This window comes from Aegilops tauschii, chromosome 6 (genome assembly GCF_002575655.3).
Source record: "Aegilops tauschii subsp. strangulata cultivar AL8/78 chromosome 6, Aet v6.0, whole genome shotgun sequence".
NCBI classification, from domain to species: Eukaryota; Viridiplantae; Streptophyta; class Magnoliopsida; order Poales; family Poaceae; genus Aegilops; species Aegilops tauschii.
Genome location: NC_053040.3, coordinates 320,497,761 through 320,518,242, shown reverse-complemented (window position 1 = coordinate 320,518,242; position 20,482 = coordinate 320,497,761). Strand labels below are relative to the sequence as shown.

The following is a 20,482-nucleotide window of genomic DNA, read 5'->3' as shown; positions in this document are numbered from 1 at the left end:
TAGGAGTACGTTTCGTTTCTTGGCTGCCGCTATACTTGCTGCCCGGCAGAAACCGAGCCGACTCCCCACGTTCCCAGCACGTAAATCATCGCGAACGCGGCGGGCAAGGCAGCGTTTTCGGCGTGACCCGAACAAACCTTTCGTTCTGGTTGCAACGGCCTCTGCCGCCCTCCCCTACGTCCGTCTACTCTGTGTACTACTCCCGTCGTCCGCATTGGTACTTGCTACTACTGCCCAACCGTACCGATTTGGCGCGTGAGACGCCGTGATTTGTATTTTGGCGCATCAATTCAATTGAAAGCGTTGCCTGGCCGCAAGGGGGGATAGGGTGGGGCGGTCGGCCCGTTGCCAGGCACACATGGTGCGTGAAGCCAAACGGAGCGCCGAGCCGTGCAGAGTCTGTGCAGCCTCTGACCCGTTGCCGTGTGAGCAAGTCACGCCACACACACACACACAATGACACAAACTGAGTGGTGAGGTGTGTCCTTGTGTCACTGGGTGGTGGGGTAGAAACCTGAAAGGGTGCCGTGTGAATCCCACACTGTGGCGCTTATAAAAAACCAAGCCGAGGCGCAGTAGCAGGAGCGAGGCTGGACTCAGTACCATCTTCCTTCTGATTGGCCATTGGGGTGGCCGGGTGGGAAGGAAGGAAGGAAGGAAGGAGGCGACCACAGCCAGCCATGGCGACCAGGCCGGGGCCTTTGACTGAATGGCCGTGGCAGAGGATGGGCAACTTCAAGGTACGCACTACGCAGGCGATAGCAATGCTAGCTCTTCCTCCGTCTTCCTCCGTTCTTTGCTCTGTTCCTTCCTCGAGTCGAGATGCGTGGGAAGAGGCTTCTCTAGAGCAAGAAACTAGGTTGGTTGAACTGATGCATCAACCAAGTAAACCAGTACTGTATTTCCAAAGCAAATGTTTTCTGTTGCCACTCCTGGCAGGCTTGCTTGGATATTCTTGTGTGGCACCCGCAATAGTTGTTGATGCTTTGCATGGTTCTGCTCTTGCTAGATTTAGCAACACGAGCAATAGAAAATTTTCCTTTCATCCTTTACCCATCCCACCCCCACTCCTATTTTGCACTATACTGCCTCAAAATCAAATTGCGCCTGCAGTTACAAGTGAGGTCAGCTCTTTCATTCTGAGGAGAAAAATATATTTCGTTTCCCTGCTTAATCCATCTCAGATTTGAGGACACCAGACAGACATTTTAGTTCTTGGGCTCCTGCCAAACTTAGGGGCGTGGCAAAGAGTCCGGTGAACAATTAAAACGAAATAGTCCCACTCCCAGACTGGAATTTTGACAAGCACCAGATTCTGCAAGAACTCCACCAGCAAGCAAACACGAAATGATTGCTCGTTGTACTGAAAATAATTAGGAAAAAAAATACCCCAGTACTATACCCAGGGTCAGTCAGTCCTGGGCATGAGACAGTGCATTTACTTTGCTCGAAGAGGACGAGATTCTCGACCTGGTACCCGTTCGGTGTTGTTTCTTGTTGTCTCGCGGAATTCATTAGTACTCCATAGTATAATTAATTAAGGTGGCGAAATGCTGTTATGTGGTGGCGCAGTACCTGGTGATGGCGCCGGTGGTCGTCCACGGCGCGTACCGGGTGATGAACAAGGGGTGGGGCGACATCGACCTGGCCTACTCGCTGATCCTGCCGTCGCTGGCGCTGCGGATGATCCACAACCAGATCTGGATCAGCCTGTCCCGCTACCAGACCGCGCGCAGCAAGCACCGCATCGTGGACCGGGACATCGAGTTCGAGCAGGTGGACCGCGAGCGCGGATGGTGAGCAAACAATCTCTCCTCTCTATTTTCTCAAAATCAGACGGTCACGACCGGATGATGGATCGTTGGAAGTGCGTTTTTATCTGTGTGATGACGGATGACGACTTGACGAGATGTGCAGGGACGACCAGATCGTCTTCAACGGGCTGCTCTTCTACGTGGGGTACCTGGCGATGCCGAGCGTGCGGAGGTTCCCGCTGTGGCGGACGGACGGGGCGGTGGCGACGGCGCTGCTGCACGCGGGGCCCGTGGAGTTCCTCTACTACTGGTTCCACCGCGCGCTGCACCACCACTTCCTCTACTCGCGCTACCACTCCCACCACCACGCCTCCATCGTCACCGAGCCCATCACCTGTAAGCCCAATTCTCTCTCTCCGTCTCTCTGTGTCTAATTACCTGCATGAGTTTATATATATATATATTGCTCCTCAGGTCTTTAGTTACATATAATAGTACACTTGCTACGTTGTGGCGTTCCTTGGACCAATAATTTAAGCCTGTCGAGTACCACGGATCGTACGGGAAGAATTTACTAGGATCCAAGAACAGTAAACATGTGACCCTGACAAAGGACCGTTTATCAGTTCCATACAAGCAAACTTTACCACCCCTACTACTTACCAGAAGTGTCCAGCCCTGGTTCCAGCTCAGAAAACAGTAATGTCCTGCCGTGCGCCATGTATGCTCTCTCATGATTCATGAATCAGCAGCCCGTCTGGGCCCATGCTCGCCATCTCTCTTTCAAGTTCAACGAAAGGGGCTGGCTTCGACAGGACCACTGGATGGGTACGTGTACCGCAGCGTCTGTCCTCTGTACGCGCAGCTTTAAACCACGGCCCGGCCCACAGCTGCTGCCACTGCCAGGGAGACGAACATGGCATGTGACTGCCTGAAATGAGGGCGGCAGAGGCCACGCCCAACCGAACACAACAATTAGGCCTCGTTTGGTTCACGGGAAATTCGTAGGAAAGGCGCAGGAAAGTTGTTCCTTCGGAATTCGGGACAAAGGAAAGTGGAACAGTGTTCCAGAGGAAAAGCTCCGGCGACGTGCAGCTTTTTACGGATTCCACATGATTGAAAAAATCCACCTATACCCCATGTTTTGGCGGAAGCCCGAGGCAAGGCAATAGAACTACAGTATGAAGAAGAATAGAATATTAAAGAAGAGGAGATCTTTCAGGTGCAGACAGAAGTAATCACTGCTTTAGCCGATTAAAAAAACTAGAGTGGCTGTAGATGGTGCTATCCCGTGCTCTCTCCCATCAATCCGAACACCTTTTGTACTGATTCGTCTGCCATTTCCTCTATTTTGTCATTCCTATGTTCTACGCCTAGATTCCTCTCCCATTCCTCTATTTCTCCTTATTCCTACGTTTTAGTTTCCCATGAACCGAACAGGGCCTTAATTTGGCCAAAAACTTATCAACGGACCTTGGCAATCTTAATCACAAACCAAACAGCTCCGAAATAAAAGGCGGACCGTCCTGCAAAGAAATGCAGCTATTGAGATACCACATACAGAGCAGAGAGTTCAAAATATATACTACTTAATGCAAATATATATGTAGGTGTTTGTGGTCTTTTTCTTTTGGGGAAACCAATTTTGGTCACTTAACTAGCGGTCGATTCTAGATTTGGTCCCTGGAATTTGATACCAGACATCTTCAACCCTAAACATTTGAAGTCCAACAAATTTAGTCTGTTTTTTTTTTGAAAAGGAGGAATACCCCCGGCCTCTGCATTCCTTGATGTACACAACCATCTTATTAAGAAATTCAGGTCCAGAACAAAGTCTTACGTAGTATGAAGCTGAAAAATAAATAAAATTGCCACAACTGGCGAAAATAGGGTGAGATGACTAAACACCTATCCTATTATTGGACCGTCAACCAAACCGGTTGTATGTATCCTGTGCGACCGTCTCCCATCGGTGTATGTGACTTTAGTTAAGTTGGCAATGAGAATGGCCAATGAACAACAAGGTGTTTTTGTACAAGTGGTTGCATAGTTAATGTAGACGTAGCACTAAATAAGAAAAAAAAAGATAAAAGAAATAAAAGAAACATCTTTCTTGGTGGGGATCCCCCATTCCTCAAAGAGAAACATATTTCTTTGAAAAAATGAAACTATATTGAATATATTCAGAAAGAGACTTTAAACAGAACTATTTAAGGAAATGTAATTTAGAAACATAATATTCAGAAACTTAGGGAAACTTTTAAGAAGTATTCCTGGAATTTTGAAATTTGAGTAAACTTACTAATAACCAAGAACAATTATGGAAAGGTGAAATGTATGGTCATATTTGGTAAACTAATTGTGAATTTTCTACATTTTTTTCTTTTGCTATGAAGTTTTATATTTTAATAGTTTTCACATGTTAAGTAACTTTTAAAGAATGATTTTTCTTTCAAAGTTTTTTCTCACAATTTTCCGACCTCCCCTTTTTTAAAAACTTCCCTGAGTTGTTTTCTATGTTTTTCTTTTGTGTGTGTGTGCGCTTATGGGCTTGCTACTTGGAGATCAGTTCAAATTTGTTTGGCTTTGACGATTAGGGTAATTTTGAAATGCACAAATAGTTGAAGGGGTAAAAAAGGATTATTTGTTTCCCATGTCTTTAGGATCTTGGATGGTGTTAAACATGCTTTCTCCCATAGGTCATAATAACTTGGTCCTAACTGCCAAGAACGGGGCAAAGATTAGTTCCACTGTCAATGTGTCAAAATTTATCTTATTTTCGTTCTATTGTTCTTAAGACTTGTTCCTAACTTGGTTAGTTTGAACGTAATGCAAATGTAGTAATCCTAATTATGAACAAAAAATTGGGGCGATGTGTTGCAGTTGTGCAACCTTCTAACTGACCACTTTTAGATTGAACACTGTTACCATAGAAAGGTTGTGTGCTTTCTAACCAGTAATGTAAGAGCTAAGAGGTGTGTTTGCATAATTACTTCTGTTTGACCAAGCATGTAAAGAACGTGTCATGTTTATGAAAATGTTCTCTTGGTTTCTAATACATCTCTGTATTGCAGCGGTCATCCATCCTTTTGGCGAACACATTGTCTATTTCACGCTCTTTGCAATCCCGATGTTGTCCACAGTTTATATGGGAAATGGCTCCGCCCTCGTGTTTGTGCTGTATATCGTTTACATTGACTTCATGAACAACATGGGGCACTGCAACTTTGAGTTGGTGCCAAAGTGGATGTTCCAAGTCTTTCCTCCTCTCAAGTACCTCATGTACACCCCATCGTAAGTGCAGACCCTTAACATAATCCCACAACCTAGTCTAGGTATTAACCAAAAAATGATGAGACCTGGAGTTTAGAGAATTCTAGACTTCACTGAAATCAGCATAACAATCTTTTGCCGGTTTCTTATGCAGGTTTCATTCCCTTCACCACACGCAGTTCCGCACAAACTATTCACTCTTCATGCCATTTTACGACTACATATACAGCACTATGGACAAGGCATCTGACGAGCTGTATGAGAGCTCACTGAAAGGGACAGAGGAGACACCTGACCTTGTTCATCTCACACATATGACCAACTTGCAATCGGCTTATCATCTAAGGGTTGGATTCGCCTCCATAGCATCCAAACCATCTGATAACTCCGAGTGGTATATGTGGACGCTATGGCCCTTGGCATGGCTGTCAATGGTGGTAGCATGGATTTATGGGTCATCTGCATTCGTGGTCGAGAGAATCAAACTGAAGAAGATGAAGATGCAAACATGGGTCGTACCGAGATACAACTTCCAAGTAACCAACTCCCCTGGCCATTTATGCGTTTATCTGATGGTTGCAAGTTGCTTAACTATTTTCTTTCTTCCTGCAGTATGGTCTAACATGGGATAGAGAATCGATCAACGACTTAATTGAAAAGGCGATATTGGATGCTGATGTAAGAGGGGTTAAGGTGCTCAGCCTAGGGCTACTAAATCAGGTAACTAATCCTTACTTCAAAAACTCATATTGCCGAGGTACACAGTGTATATGAGCATGGTGAAGACAGAAAAATCATAAAATAACATAATAAAATTAAATAGTACGGAGAAATGTACAGTAATATGTGCTCTGATCCCTTGATATTTTCTCTTCATTCATCTAAAAAGGGATTTACTTTGTATCGTAATCCCAGGTACAGTTCTCTTCATTCTCTTTTTTTTTTCTTTAGGCAAAACAGCTCAATGGGAATGGTGAACTATTTAGACAAAAATACCCAAAATTAGGAGTTCGAATTGTTGATGGAAGTGGCTTAGCAACTGGAGTTGTCCTAAAAAGCATCCCTTCAGATGCAAAGCAAGTTTTTCTTCATACAGGGACTTCTAAGATAGCCCGTGCCGTTGCTATGGCTTTATGTGGCAAGGGCATCCAGGTATACCTATATCTTCTTGCAACCATGTCTCTACTTTTATGGGTAAATAGTTTTGTAGAATATTTTCATGGAAACATTTTCTACCCAGGTGATCATGAATCGTAAGAAAGAGTATGACATGCTCAAGTCACAGATGCCAGAGAACAGAGCAAGCTACTTGAAGTGCTCCAGCAATGACATAACCAAGGTAAAAGTTATGTTGATCAATGAAAAGTTTACTGGAAAGTACTTTATTACGTTGTCGAGTGTGGAACTAAATCATGGTTTAATCATATTTTTTTTTCGAAAAGGGGGTTTGCCCCGGCCTCTGCATCAGAAAGATGCATACGGCCATATTATTAAAAAGTCAAAGGTTCGACAAAAGTCTCGTAGTCTCAAACAAAAGAAAGAAAGTCGTTGGCATACCTAAAAGTAGTATCGGTGCACCATAGTATGACCAACTCCCGAACATGTTCTCAGTAACCATTCTAGTCATGAAAACAGTTGCCCTGAATAAGTGCTATGTGATATATTTTTCTGCAAAGAAGGGATGTGGTGATCAATAAAACATTGAAATTAGCCCTAGCATGGGCTCAATATGATTATCGACTTGAACCATAGTGGAAATGGGCAGGAGAAAATGCTCCGGCAGATTCTTGTACTAACAGTCTTGGAAGTAGCTTGTATTGATGTTTCAGTTTGTTGCAGATTTGGCTAGTAGAGAGGATCGACGACAAAGAACAGAGGATGGCACCAAAAGGAACAGTGTTCATTCCAATATCGCAGTTCCCCCTTAAGAAAGTCCGCAAGGACTGCACTTACTTGAGCACTCCGGCGATGAAGATCCCGGACACCATGCAGAACATCCACTCCTGCGAGGTAAAACCACCACCGATTGCAGCGTGTCGTGTGAACGAACCTCTCCTGGCCAGCACTCGATTTTTTTGGCGGGTGACCATCACTGAATATATATATATATATGTTTGGTTCCTCTACAGAACTGGCTGCCGAGAAGGGTGATGAGCGCGTGGCATATCGCCGGAATACTTCACGTCCTGGAAGGGTGGAGCGTGCACGAGTGCGGTGACGACATGATGGACCCTGAGAAGGCATGGTCGGCTGCTATCAGGCACGGCTTCGTCCCTCTCACGAAAGCTTGACTTGGGAAATGTTGCTAAGATGGTACTACCGAGAATTTATGCTAAAACCGCAGCCTTTTTTTCTTTTCTTTCGGGAACACGCAGGAGATCTGTTTGGTCGGACAGCTAAGTCTGTAAGATTTATCAGTGTGAACATCGAACATCAATGCCATTAACTTACTGCTTATGGAGTGCTGTACTTCTGATCATGGTAGATGATGTTTGGCGTTTGAGTTCAAGTAGGAAATAATCGGAACGCCTGATTTGACTGACGGACCGCTGGGTGCGGGGCCGGAGATGAGGTGAACGAAAGAAGGCAAGCTGAGAACTACCTGGACTCACTTCTCCCCTGAGTTTGAATCTGTACGAAGTGAAACAAAAGAGTTTGAATTCCCCGCAAAAAAAAAAGTTTGAATTGGCAGTGTCCTTCATTTCGCCTACGGGTTTGGAATTGGATCTCCCGAGTAATCCTGGTGTCAAACCTAGTGCAATGTTCCACTTCGTGCAGAGTGATCGTGAGGATCAAGTGAAAGTGCAAACATGCCACTGCTCTCCCTCCAAAATTCGGTATAAAAATCCCGTTATGATGGATCTTGGGGAGAGAGAAAAAAATATTTTCGAGAAGCAGCTAATTTGGTGCCTGCAGTGTAACCATTCAGGAATCTCGATTTCGTCTCGGAAGTACGTTCGTGAAAACTGGATTTCTATCAGAAGAGTTGTACATCGGTAAGTGCAGCATCAAGCACCAGTGGTCTAGTGGTAGAATAGTACCCTGCCACGGTACAGACCCGGGTTCGATTCCCGGCTGGTGCATTTCGTTGGAACTTTCTTTTTACCTTCCGAGGAAATGCTGCCATCAATTCTCTTTTCGGAGGAAATGCCATCACTTTTAACTTAGGATAGAAAACCACTACAACAGTTTAAAGAAACAACTTTGTTAATCTATGGCCTAACTCATTAGCTTTCCGGACACAATGCGTACCTTAGGATAGAAAACCACTATATCTTTTTACTAGGAAACGTCATCATGTCAAGCTTTATTGATTTGCCAATATAGTTACATCATTTGCAAGACCCGTTCGGAGGTTCATCGACTCAATTACACGAAACACTAGTAAATTGTATGTGCTTTGCATGCCATTTAAATATAAGTATAAAAGCATGGAAAAATACATTTGAATATGTATTTCCTTTCCTAGAACTTGATAAGATCCAACTTAGTCCTTACCTCTCTTGAATCTAGATTGTTCTAATCTCTTTTCATTAGAGTATCAGATAGACACATGTGGATAGATGCTTCTAGAACACATGAGATGATAGAGTTGGGGGTTCAATTAAAAGTCCACGTGGCAGAATTTTATGAGTTGAAAACTTTATCCAACATATGGTAATGCTCGGATTTGCCATCTCTTGACCGTTGGATGGGCATATCCAACAACTAATATTGAAGCTATTGGCACACTATATAGTGGTGTAGCTTATTATCATAAGCAAACTTTGCTCAATTTATACTATATGGAGTGTTTACAGAAATAACTTTGCTAACCTATAGCTTCCCGGACACAATGCATACCTTAGTATAGGAAACCACTACAACCTTTTTGCTAGGAAACGCCATCAAGGCAAACTTTATTGATTCGCCAATATAGTTACATCATTTGCAAGCGCATCAATAAGAAAGCTCGAAGGTTCATCGACTCAATTACATGAAACATTATTATCATAAGCAAACTTTGCTCAATTTATACTACATGGGGAGTATAATCTATGGCCTACCCCATTAGCTTCCCGGCACACAGCATACCTTAGGATAGGAAACCACTACAACTTTTCTGCTAGGAAACTCCATCATGGCAAGCTTTATTGGTTTGCCAATATAGTTACATCATTTGCAATTGCAAGCGCATCAATAAGGAAGTTCGAAGGTTCATCGATTCAATTACATGAAACGTTATTATCATAAGCAAACTTTGCTTAATTTATATATGGGATGTTTTAAAAAAAACTATGCTAATCTATGGCCTACCTCGGTAGCTTCCTGGAGACAAAATGCATAAACTCCAACGATCCTATCATCCTGGTCGTGATGAAACATTACACATAAATTTATGAAGCCTCGGACTAGATCTTGTCTTGTCCAACACATGCATTGACCACTTCAACTGCATCTGATTCAATTTGTATGTGCGCTAGTAATATAAGGTAATGGAGAGCAAGAGGCCCCAAGAAAAACTCCATGGCTATCTCGGCTAACTGCACTAGCATATCCTTTACCTTCTTCGGCATGAAATGACACATCCACGTTAACTTTAACGACTCTATTGATTGGTTTCTTCCACTTTTTGTCCTATTCAGTCAATCGCCCCATTCTTGCGGGTTATGACTCTCTGGTAATTAAGACAGAGCACACACACAACCATAGCTCTCCTAACAATAAACATAGTCTGATCATGATGCATTTGTTGTGGTTGTAACCACTAGAGGTACCAGCATGTTGCTCCAATCCCTCCCTCCTGTGCGTGGCTGATTAGGCATGCAAGATTCAGGCAGCCGCAGAATATGTTGAAGGATCACATAGCCCAATATGTCTACCTGCATAACATTAGTAATAACTTGGGAGAGGCGCAGCAAGCGCCGCATGTCTACAACACAAGCACATCCCAACAACAAAGCAACACATCTCGGCTCCCTTCAAGCAAATATGACATTGGCCATCATCCCCAGTATGTCTATTAGCAAGAATAGATTTTAGAGGTAGTATGCCATGCAGTGCCTTCCCACAATGTTTTTCCCGGTAACCTCAACTTTCACATAATAGAATAAACTGGGTTTGGTGCTGAGGGACCGAACATTGGCATAACTCTATTCTGGAACTGATATTTCCACTCTATAATGATATGCCAATCTGACTGAGAAATAACCAAATATTCATAACTAGTCAAAAGAATTGTAACTCAAGGGAGTTTGGAGAATACGACCAATGCTAACTAGATCAAAAGTGTCCTAGAGTAGTTTCATCCCAATAATATGTTGCAAGCTCAATCAACTAATTCAATTTTGTAATAAGTACACCTGATCTTTTCTTTTCCTCGATGGGCTGGATGGAATCCAGTGGTCCTCCCAAATATTTACTTTCTCTCCATTTCCAATTCTCACAAATTGCATTCATCTCTCTCCTCTCTTGCGGGGAACAGTTGCATTCATCTGTTTAGAAATCCCTAGGTACCTCTTCTGAAAACTTCTTAATCACAAATAAATATGGCTAAGTCTTCTGTCTTTTTTCACAAGAAATTCCACCCCTCTATAATATGATTTATTAGACCGACTAAACCAACGTATCTGAACGACGTGCGGCAAGAAAGAATCCATTAGTGCACTCAGTTCAAAGTCTCCCTCTCGGAAATATAAAGAGGAGTTAAGTCATGGTACTTCTATAGAAAAAACTATAATGATTTTGAGGCTATGAATGTGGAAATGCGAGGATGTCCATCATGGATGGGCTTAACACATTGTTGGTCTACAAAGAAAAGTTGAGGTTTGTCCTCCTTGATTGACAACCCAATAAGACCGCAGAGAGGAGGCCTTTATTTGATCTCGATATTGAGTAAAATAAGAAAATTAAATGACCATATTGTCCACCTTTTGCGTCAAGAATACATAATATGGTATGAACGCTCCATATGTTAGCCAATTCAGATGAAAATACATAATAATTCCATATGTTATCCAGTCGAAAAAATGGAAGAAATTTATCTTCATGCTCGACTAGGATGAGGGCCAAGTTGGGGGCGGTCCAATCAAAGATTCTGTCACTAAATATTACAAAGATATTTTTGTACCACCAGTAGAGAGCATTTTTTCCGGATGTGTCCATAATAGTTGATATCACTCAGGTCTCAAAGGCGGAAACTAGGTTTTTAATAGCTCAGTTCTCCAAATAGAAAGTTTGATGTGTGGTTTTTTCATATGGAATATAGTAAAGCTCCCGGGGTTAGATGGCTTTCTAGCCGATTTAATGAATGTTTTCCAGGGATGTAATGAAGGTGGATATGTTATAGTAGTTCAACCAACTGCATACAAAAAAACCTTGACATCACCCATTCAAACTTTGGAGAAATAATTTTGCTTCCCAAGACTAAGGATGCTAGTCGGATCCAAAAATATCAACCAATTTGTTTCCTAAATGTCAGCTTTAAGGTTTTTACAAAGGTGGCGACTAACCAGCTACACGGTGGTGGTTGATCTTGTGGTTCGTGGAACATCCCAAATATAGCAAACCATATATTGCGTTGTTGTTTTTATTTGATGGTCACTTTTGCACTTCATGTCATCATCAAGGTTTTGGCTCCATTAAATAATATATGACATTCTAAAAGTATCAATCATTTCAGTTTTATTGCTCAAGGTCCCCAACTATTTTAAACCTTGGCTTTCAAATCCATTTTGCAAAGGATTTCAATCTTTTCAAATTCAAACTTCTTCAATTGCTACACAGCTTTGCACATATGGTTCTTATCACATTCTTAGCCTCCCATATAAACTTCCTAAATTTAAACCTCCATCTACTCAGAGCTCTAGTTCAAACCTTCAATTTGTATTCAACTTCATCCAAAAATGTTGCAGACACCTTCATGGGTTTGGAAGTATTCCAGTAAGCCCCTAACAAAGTTTTTTACATTTTCAAATTACCTAGAAATTTCTTCTCTCTCTCTCTCGCGCGCACGTGCGGGGGACCAGTTGCATTCCTCTGTTTAGAAAGCCCTAGGTACCTCTTCTGAAAACTTCTTAATAGCCAATAAAAATGGATAAGTCTTTTTTTCTTTTTTCACAAGAAATTTCACCCCTCTATAATATGATTTATTAGACCGAATAAACCAAGATATATGAACGACGCAAGGCAAGAAACCATCCATCAGAGCACTCAGTTCGAAGTCTCCCTCTCCGAAATATCAAGAGGAGATGAGTCATGGTACTTATATAGAAAAAATTATAATGATTTTGAAGCTATGAATGTGGCAATGCGAGGATGTCCTTCATGGATGAGCTTAACACATTGGTGGTCTACAAAAGAAAAGTTGAGGTTTGTCCTCCTTGATTGACAACCCGATAAGACCGCAGAGAGGAGGCCTTTATCTAATCTTGAGATTGAGTAATAAAGCAAATTCAACGACCATACTGTCTACCTTTTGTGTCAAGAATACATAAAATGGTACGAACGCTCCATATGTTAGCCAATTCAGACGAAAATACCGAATAATTCCGTATGTTAGCTAATGGCAAACAACAACAAAATGTATCTTCATGCTCGACTAGGATGAGGGCCAAGCTGGGGGCGGTCCAATCAAAGATTCTATCACCAAATATTACAAAGATATTTTTGTACCACCAGTAGAGAGCATTTTTTCTGGATGAGTCCATTATAGTTGATATCACTCTGGTCTCAAAGGCGGACACTGGGTTTTTAATAGCTCAGTTCTCTGAACAGAAAGTTCGAGGTTGGGTTTTTCATATGGAATATAGTAAAACTCCCGGGGTCAGATGGCTTTCTAGCCAATTTAATCAATGTTTTCCCGGGATGTAATGAAGGTGGATATGTTATAGTAGTTCAACCAACTGCATACAAAAAAACCTTGACATCACCCACTCAAACTTTGGAGAAATAATTTTGCTTCCCGAGACTAAGGATGCTAGTCGGATCCAACAATATCAACCAATTAGTGTCCTAATTAAGTGTCAGCTTTAAGATTTTTATAAAGGTGGCGACTAACCGGCTACACGGCGGTGTTTGATCATGTGGTCAGCAGAACATCCCAAATGTAGCAAACCATATATTGTGTTATTGTTTTTTATTTGATGGTCACTTTTGCACTTCATGTCATCAACAAGGTTTTTGCTCCATTAAATAATATGTGACATTTTAAAAGTATCAATCATTTTAGTTTTATTTCTCAAGGTCCCCAACTATTTTAAACCTTGGCTTAAATTCAAATCCTTTTTGCAAAGGATTTCAATCTTTTCAAATTCAAACTTCTTCAATTGCTACACAACTTTGCACATATTGTTCTTATCACATTCTTAGCCTCCCATATAAACTTCCTAAATTAAAACCTCCATATACTCATAGCTCTAGTTCAAACCTTCAATTTGAATTCAACTTCATCCAAAAATGTTGCAGAGACCTTCATGGGTTTGGAAGTATTCTAGTAAGCCCCTAAAGAAAGTTCTTTACATTTTCAAATTCCCTAGCCATTTCTTTTCTCCCAATTCTCTCTTTCTTTTTTTCCTGAAAAGGGAAAATGACAAAGAAAAGGCAGCCTAATAACCTTCTTACCTTTCACCCGGTCGAGCCTGTTAGGGAACATAGTAGAAAACAAAAAAAATCGTCCTACGAGCAAACTAGGAACACTATGAAGATGCATAAACAGTTTAGATCGGATCTTTACCAACTCCAAGTTGCAGCAGAAGAAGAGTCGGTGTAGATCGTACTTGAAGTACCTCGAACCGTTCATGAACGATCCCTCGAACAGAATACCGAAAGCACGACCTCTCCACAGTTTACAAGCGTACGGTCTTCACAATCCGGCAGCACTTCGCCGTCTAGAACAAACCGATATCGGAGAATTAGAGGGAGAAGATTAGAACCACACTCGACCTCTAATTATGAGGACTAGAGGATTAGATCTAGCTCTAATTGAATCAACTAGAACTAGGACTAGAGAACTAGAGGAGGCTCCAAAACTTGTGTCTACAAAGGGCCAAATCCTCAAGTATATACAGGTTGGAGGAGAGGGGAGGGGCGCCACAAAGGGGGAAGGTTTCCCTCCCCCTTGCACCGGCCTAGGAGGGGGAATCCCCCTCCAATTCGGCCTCCCCTAGCTTGGGGGCGACTCCACCAAATAGGCCTCATAGGCCCATTAACTCTTCCCCTGTAGACCTTATTGTATTCTCTTTGGCCCATTGATATTTAAATAATTATAAAAGCCTCCTAATAATTATTAGAGCCTTTTACTATTAATTTAACATCATCAGAAACATTTTCCAACTATATATCAATTCCCGGTATTACTCGGACTCCGAAACCCTTTTGGTAACACCGGAACACTTTTGGTTCCACTCGAAACTATTTCTAATATTAATGAAATTATTTCATAAATATTTTCTCATAACTCTTGTTCCACTAACACTCAGAAGATAGTGATTTCCTTAAGCTTGTGACCCGGTAGTTTCAACATAGACATGAACAAAAACACCTTCGTTCAATGACCAGTAGCGGAACCATGGACATCCATATTGATCCCTATGAATACACGAATGACATTCGAGTGAACATATGGTTATCATATGCTATTCCCTTTGCTTCTGATAGTTTACAAAACCCGAGGTGAGATATATCGGTATCCTCTTGAATCATTCTCATGCTCACTATACTGGTCTCCTCGTTACCGATTTTGTTCTTCTTTCTCGTTGACATGTTCCGACATCCCTGTAACCTAGTCACCTGTTGAAAGAGCATGGTGCCCCCATGCGTGGTTTTGGTAATTGATGACATTCTCTATGGACTAATGGTTGCCTTGAGTTATATTTGAAGGATTTTTTCATAGGCATTTCTTGAAGTCCATGTGTTGGTTTCAAGGAGTTTTATAGATGACCAAGGTGCTATTCAAGGAATTATCCAAAGATTGGTCATGTAGAATATATGATACAAGGTTGATCAAGACTAAGTCAAACTATGAATCAAGTTTATCAACACGCAAAGCATAGAAGATGTACCGAAAGGGATCAAGTGCTCCCATGGTATGGTAAGTATTGTTCATTACACTTTGTGTACTAACCCGTTGTCTACATGATAGTTCTGTGTGGGGTTAGGTTACAGTGTGCAAATTCAAGTGGACTATCACGAAGAGATCATGTCCTTGAAGCTTGCGTCCATTGTGGTGACAATGGACTTGTGAAGATGTGCCGAAGAGTGGCTCACCCATAGTGGAGTATGGGGGAGCAATCAAATTGTCTTCATCGAGCCAACGCAATCAAGAAAGGTGGTCCAACTTGAGGGAGTCAAGATCGTCATCATCTAGCTCAAGTGGACTATGTGCAAGGAAAGGTTTGCCCTTGATAGGTTTTCTATTTTCCCGGTCTCATGGTGGTAGTTGGGAGACTGGGTTATAGGATCGATTATTGTACTATCAAGGGGGGCTCTCAAGTGAGTAGCTTGATCCTGTTGATCGTAGAGAGCTCAAACCATTGCATCCTTTCATCATCTTTCCTAGTTCTTGTTTGGTGTTTCTCTCTGTGAGTTTTAGAGCTTATGGTCATCTTCATGACAAGCTCGAGTTCATCAAAAATGGAGTTCATATGCATCTTTATGATGTTTTCAATGTGGGAGTTTATGCCGGTTCTTCTCTGATGGAGGTTCTTCGCTGTTGGATAGTATTTGTCGTCATCTATCCAACAAGCTTGAGTTTGCTCAATTCGGAGCTCATTTGCAGAAGTTATGGCCGTTCAGGTTTTATTGTATCCATCTGTTTTTCTTGGGCTTCTTAGTAGCACCCCGCGGTAGTACCGCTCTGCGAAGCGGTACTTCTGATGTCCAGTTCCGTGGCTACTACCGCTGCTTCTGGGGACTAATCTTTTCGTGTCGGGTTGCGCAGCAGTGGAACGGTAGTACGAGCGGTAGTACCGCTTACAAGTGTACTATTAGGACACGACTCCATATCCTATCTAAACACAATACTACTCAGAGTCCAACTGTAACCTACCTTGTACACTATATTAGACACAACTCTAACAAACTCCTCCTTGGCGAATATTCTCCACCACCCTGAATTCGTTCATGTGTGAAACTTCCATGTACACTGGACTTGAGCTTATCCCATGAGTACCGCTGCTACTACAAAGACTCCATGTGACTCCACCTGCAACATGTAGTCTCTCCTTTTCTTGATCACAGTCAACACTCGAGCAAAATTAATTTCCTCTTTACTCTAGTTTGTGCTTCCAACTTCCAGAGTATCCATCCAACGCCATCACACACTGATCACTGACCTGCATGAAAGTGAACAACTCACATATTGGATGTCACACATAAAAGTTACTTGAACTCAACATCACTGCTCTTTCTTGACCGCCTGTCTGAAACTTGAAAGAATTTCACCGTTGCTTGTAGTCATCTCGAGTCAAATTCGTAGTTGTAACACCACATGCATGACCACTAGATCCCTGGCCCGTCTGCATGTCCCAGGCATACCTGATGTCTACTACACAACTTGTTCTTGTAGACTCGTGTTGGGCCTCCAAGCGCAGAGTTTTGTAGGACAGTAGCAATTTTCCCTCAAGTAGATGACCTAAGGTTTATCAATCTGTGGGAGGCATAGGATGAAGATGGTCTCTCTCAAACAACCCTGCAACCAAATAATAAAAAGTCTCTTGTGTCTCCAACACACTACAATGGTAAATTGCATAGGTGCACTAGTTCAGCAAAGAGATGGTGATACAAGTGTAGTAATGATGGTAGATATTGATTTTTGTAATAGTAACAATAAAAAACAGCAAGGTAACGAGTAACAAAAGTGAGCACAAACGGTATTGCAAAGCTTGAAAATGAGGCCTAGGGTCCGTACTTTCGCTAGTGCAATCTCTCAACAATGCTAATATAATTGGATCATATAACCATCCCTCAACGTGTGATGAAGAATCACTCCAAAGTTCTTATCGAGTGGAGAACATAAGAAGAAATTGTTTGTCGGGTACGAAACCACATTAAAGTTATTCTTTTCGTTCGATGTTCAAGAGTTTGTACTAAAATAACGCGAAGTTATTCTTTCTGTTCGATCTATCCAAGAGTTTGTACTAAAATAATACCATATGATACGCATCAACCAACTCTAATGTCCACCTAGATACTCCAATGTCACCACAAGTATCCATGAGTTAATTATACGATACGCATCAAACAATTTCAGATTCATAATACTCGATCCAATACAAAGAACCTCAAAGAGTGCCCCAAGATTTCTACCAGAGAAACAAGGACGAAAACGTGCATCAACCCCTATGCATAGATTACCCCAATGTCACCTCGGGAATCCGCGAGTTGAGTACCAAAACATATATCAAGTGAATCAATATAATACCCCATTGTCACCACGGTTATTCATATGCAAGACATATATCAAGTGCTCTCAAATCCATAAAAATATTCAATCCGATAAAACGAATCTCAAAGGGAAAACTCAATTCATCACAACAAGATAGAGAGGGGAAAACACCATATGATCCAACTATATTAACAAAGCTCGCGATACATCAAGATCGTGCCATATCAAGAACACGAGAGAGAGAGAGAGATTAAACACATAGCTACCGGTACAAACCCTTAGCCCAGAGGGTGGACTACTCCCTCCTCATCATGGTGGCCGCCGGGATGATGAACATGGCCACCGGTGATGATTTCCCCCTTCGGCAGGGTGCCGGAACGGGGTCTAGATTGGTTTTTCGTGGCTATAGAGGCTTGCGGCGGTAGAACTTCTGATCTAGGGTTATTTCTGATGGTTTCTCTATTTATAGGATTTTTTGGCATCGATTTCACGCAAAGATGGGTCTCGAGGTGAGCACAACCCACCGGGGCAAGCCAGGGCCCTCTAGCGCGCCCTGGTGGGTTGTGCCCTCCTCGTGGCTCTTCTAGCCCTCCCACGAAGCTTCTAGTGCCTCTTTTGTTCCAAAAAAATTGTCAAAAAGTTTCGTTTCATTTGGAGAACTTTTATTTCTTCACAAAAAACAACACCACGGTAGTTCTGCTGAAAATAGCGTCAATCCGGGTTAGTTCCATGCAAATCATACCGAAACCATATAAAATTGTTGTAAACATGGCATGAATACTTCGTAAATTATAGATACGTTGGAGACGTATCAATACTGCATGCCTCGCCGCTATTACCGCGTTGAGCCTCTACTGTCCCAGCCGAGTCTCGAGGGTCGAGAACCCACACCACTCAACCCCTACTGCAGAGTACCACCGATCATCATCGACCGATGACGAGTCTCACGCTTCCATTCGACCATTGGGCTCCAGTCCGAATTACATGTCATCCGCTTTTTTCCATGCTGAAATAGGCTTCAATTCTCTGGATCCTTACACCGTAGCCCTCAATCCAATTCCACCTTCAACATGACTCCATGGTAGATGATCAGTCCACCCCGCGCCCCCTCGACTTCAAGCTCCCATGTGCACTGTCTTGAATCAACCCCGCGCCATAGTCTTGTTGAAGCCACACAAGCCTTTGAGCCTGCACCGCGTGTTTCCACGCCCAGAAGTCGGTCACCATTAGCATCACGCTCCTATATCATCATCGTCGATCCGAACACCATCTTCTGAACCAACCAAACTGCGTCGATTCGTTAGACTATCTAGTCCGATCCAGCCGAACTTGTCCGGCTGCATGACACGCTCGAGGCTCCCAAATCGTCTCCCAAGAATTTCTATCTATCACATGATAATTCCATCTTAGTTGAATTGACTTCCCGCAACACCTTCAAGCGTCTTATTGTGCCAAAAAATCTTTTATCCGTGTCTGCCATAACCCAAGGTTTTTAGTTTCGTGAACTTCTCCACCTCAAACCTGGTACACATTGGCGGCATGGTTCTTCGTATGACTGACTATTTGAAAAAATACCCGAGCATCCCCGTGACGCCAAAGTACACGAGAAAACCTAGTGTGGTCTCGCCTCCATGCAGTAGTAGCAACCAAAATTTTGGCCTTCACGTGATATGCTGATGTCTACTACACAACTTGTTCTTGTAGACTTGTGCTGGGCCTCCAAGCGCAGAGTTTTGTAGGACAGTAGCAATTTTACCTCAAGTGGATGACCTAAGGTTTATCAATCTGTGGGAGGTGTAGGATGAAGAAGGTATCTCTCAAACAACCCTGCAACCAAATAATAAAAAGTCTCTTGTGTGCCCAACACACCAAATACAATGGGAATTGTATAGGTGCACTAGTTCGGCGAAGAGATGGTGATAAAAGTGTAGTAATGATAGTAGATATTGGTTTTTGTAATAGTAAGAATAAAAACAACAAGGTAGCAAGTAACAAAAGTGAGCACAAACGGTATTGCAATGCTTGAAAATGAGGCCTAGGGTCCATACTTTCGCTAGTGTAATCTCTCAACAATGCTAATATAATTGGATCATATGACCATCCCTCAACGTGCGATAAGAACACTCCAAAGTTCCTATCTAGCGGAGAACATAAAAAGAAATTGTTTGTAGATATTCTTTCCGATCGATCTATCCAAGAGTTCATACTAAAATAACACCAAATCAAATTCAGATTCATAATACTCAATCCAACACAAAGAACCTCAAATAGTGCCCCAAGATTTCTACCGGATAAACAAGGACGAAAACGTGCATCAACCCCTATGCATAGATTACCCCAATGTCACCTCGGGAATCCGCGAGTTGAGTACCAAAACATATATCAAGTGAATCAATATAATACCCCATTGTCACCACGGTTATTCATATGCAAGACATATATCAAGTGCTCTCAAATCCATAAAAATATTCAATCCGATAAAACGAATCTCAAAGGGAAAACTCAATTCATCACAACAAGATAGAGAGGGGAAAACACCATATGATCCAACTATATTAACAAAGCTCGCGATACATCAAGATCGTGCCATATCAAGAACACGAGAGAGAGAGATTAAACACATAGCTACCGGTACAAACCCTTAGCCCAGAGGGTGGGCTACTCCCTCCTCATCATGGTGGCCGCCGGGATGATGAAGATGGCCACCGGTTGTAACACCCCGAGAATCATGCTACAGTAACTCCCTGTGATTAAACTAATCATGTTGCTAAACAGGGCTTGATCACATTTGAATCACCTTCCTTTTCAAACTCCTAGTTCAAACTTCAAATATAATTAAAGTGAAAAATAAAAGTTTTCAAAAACTCAAACAAAAATGTTCAGTGGGTGCCAAATATTACACTGGTAATTATGGTGGAGAAAACACATTTTTATAAAATACCTAAATACTTTTAAATGAAATAAAACAGAAAAGGAAATAAGCAAATAAAAAGAAAACAGAAAACAGAAACAGAGCAGGAAAAGAAAAAAAAGGAGCAGGCCTTCCCCCCCACTGGACCCGTGGCCCATCTGCACCGAACCCCCCCGGCCC

General features: G+C 42.2%; 1 protein-coding gene and 1 non-coding gene across 2 annotated transcripts; both read left to right on the top strand.

Annotated features, from left to right (window-relative positions):
• Window positions 1–453: 453 nt before the first annotated feature.
• On the top strand, window positions 454–7,484 carry LOC109747194 (very-long-chain aldehyde decarbonylase GL1-4). The gene is made up of 10 exons (XM_020306289.3): window positions 454–740; window positions 1,573–1,796; window positions 1,918–2,150; window positions 4,829–5,048; window positions 5,182–5,563; window positions 5,640–5,747; window positions 5,979–6,179; window positions 6,268–6,366; window positions 6,867–7,037; window positions 7,157–7,484. Exons 1-10 carry the CDS (start codon window positions 681–683, stop codon window positions 7,316–7,318), a joined length of 1,860 nt encoding a protein of 619 aa, XP_020161878.1. The 5' UTR covers window positions 454–680; the 3' UTR covers window positions 7,319–7,484.
• Window positions 7,485–8,039: 555 nt separating this feature from the next.
• TRNAG-GCC (transfer RNA glycine (anticodon GCC)) lies at window positions 8,040–8,110 on the top strand. Its single transcript has one exon. It is a non-coding gene; the product is annotated as a tRNA-Gly (tRNA).
• The last annotated feature ends 12,372 nt before the right edge of the window (window positions 8,111–20,482 follow it).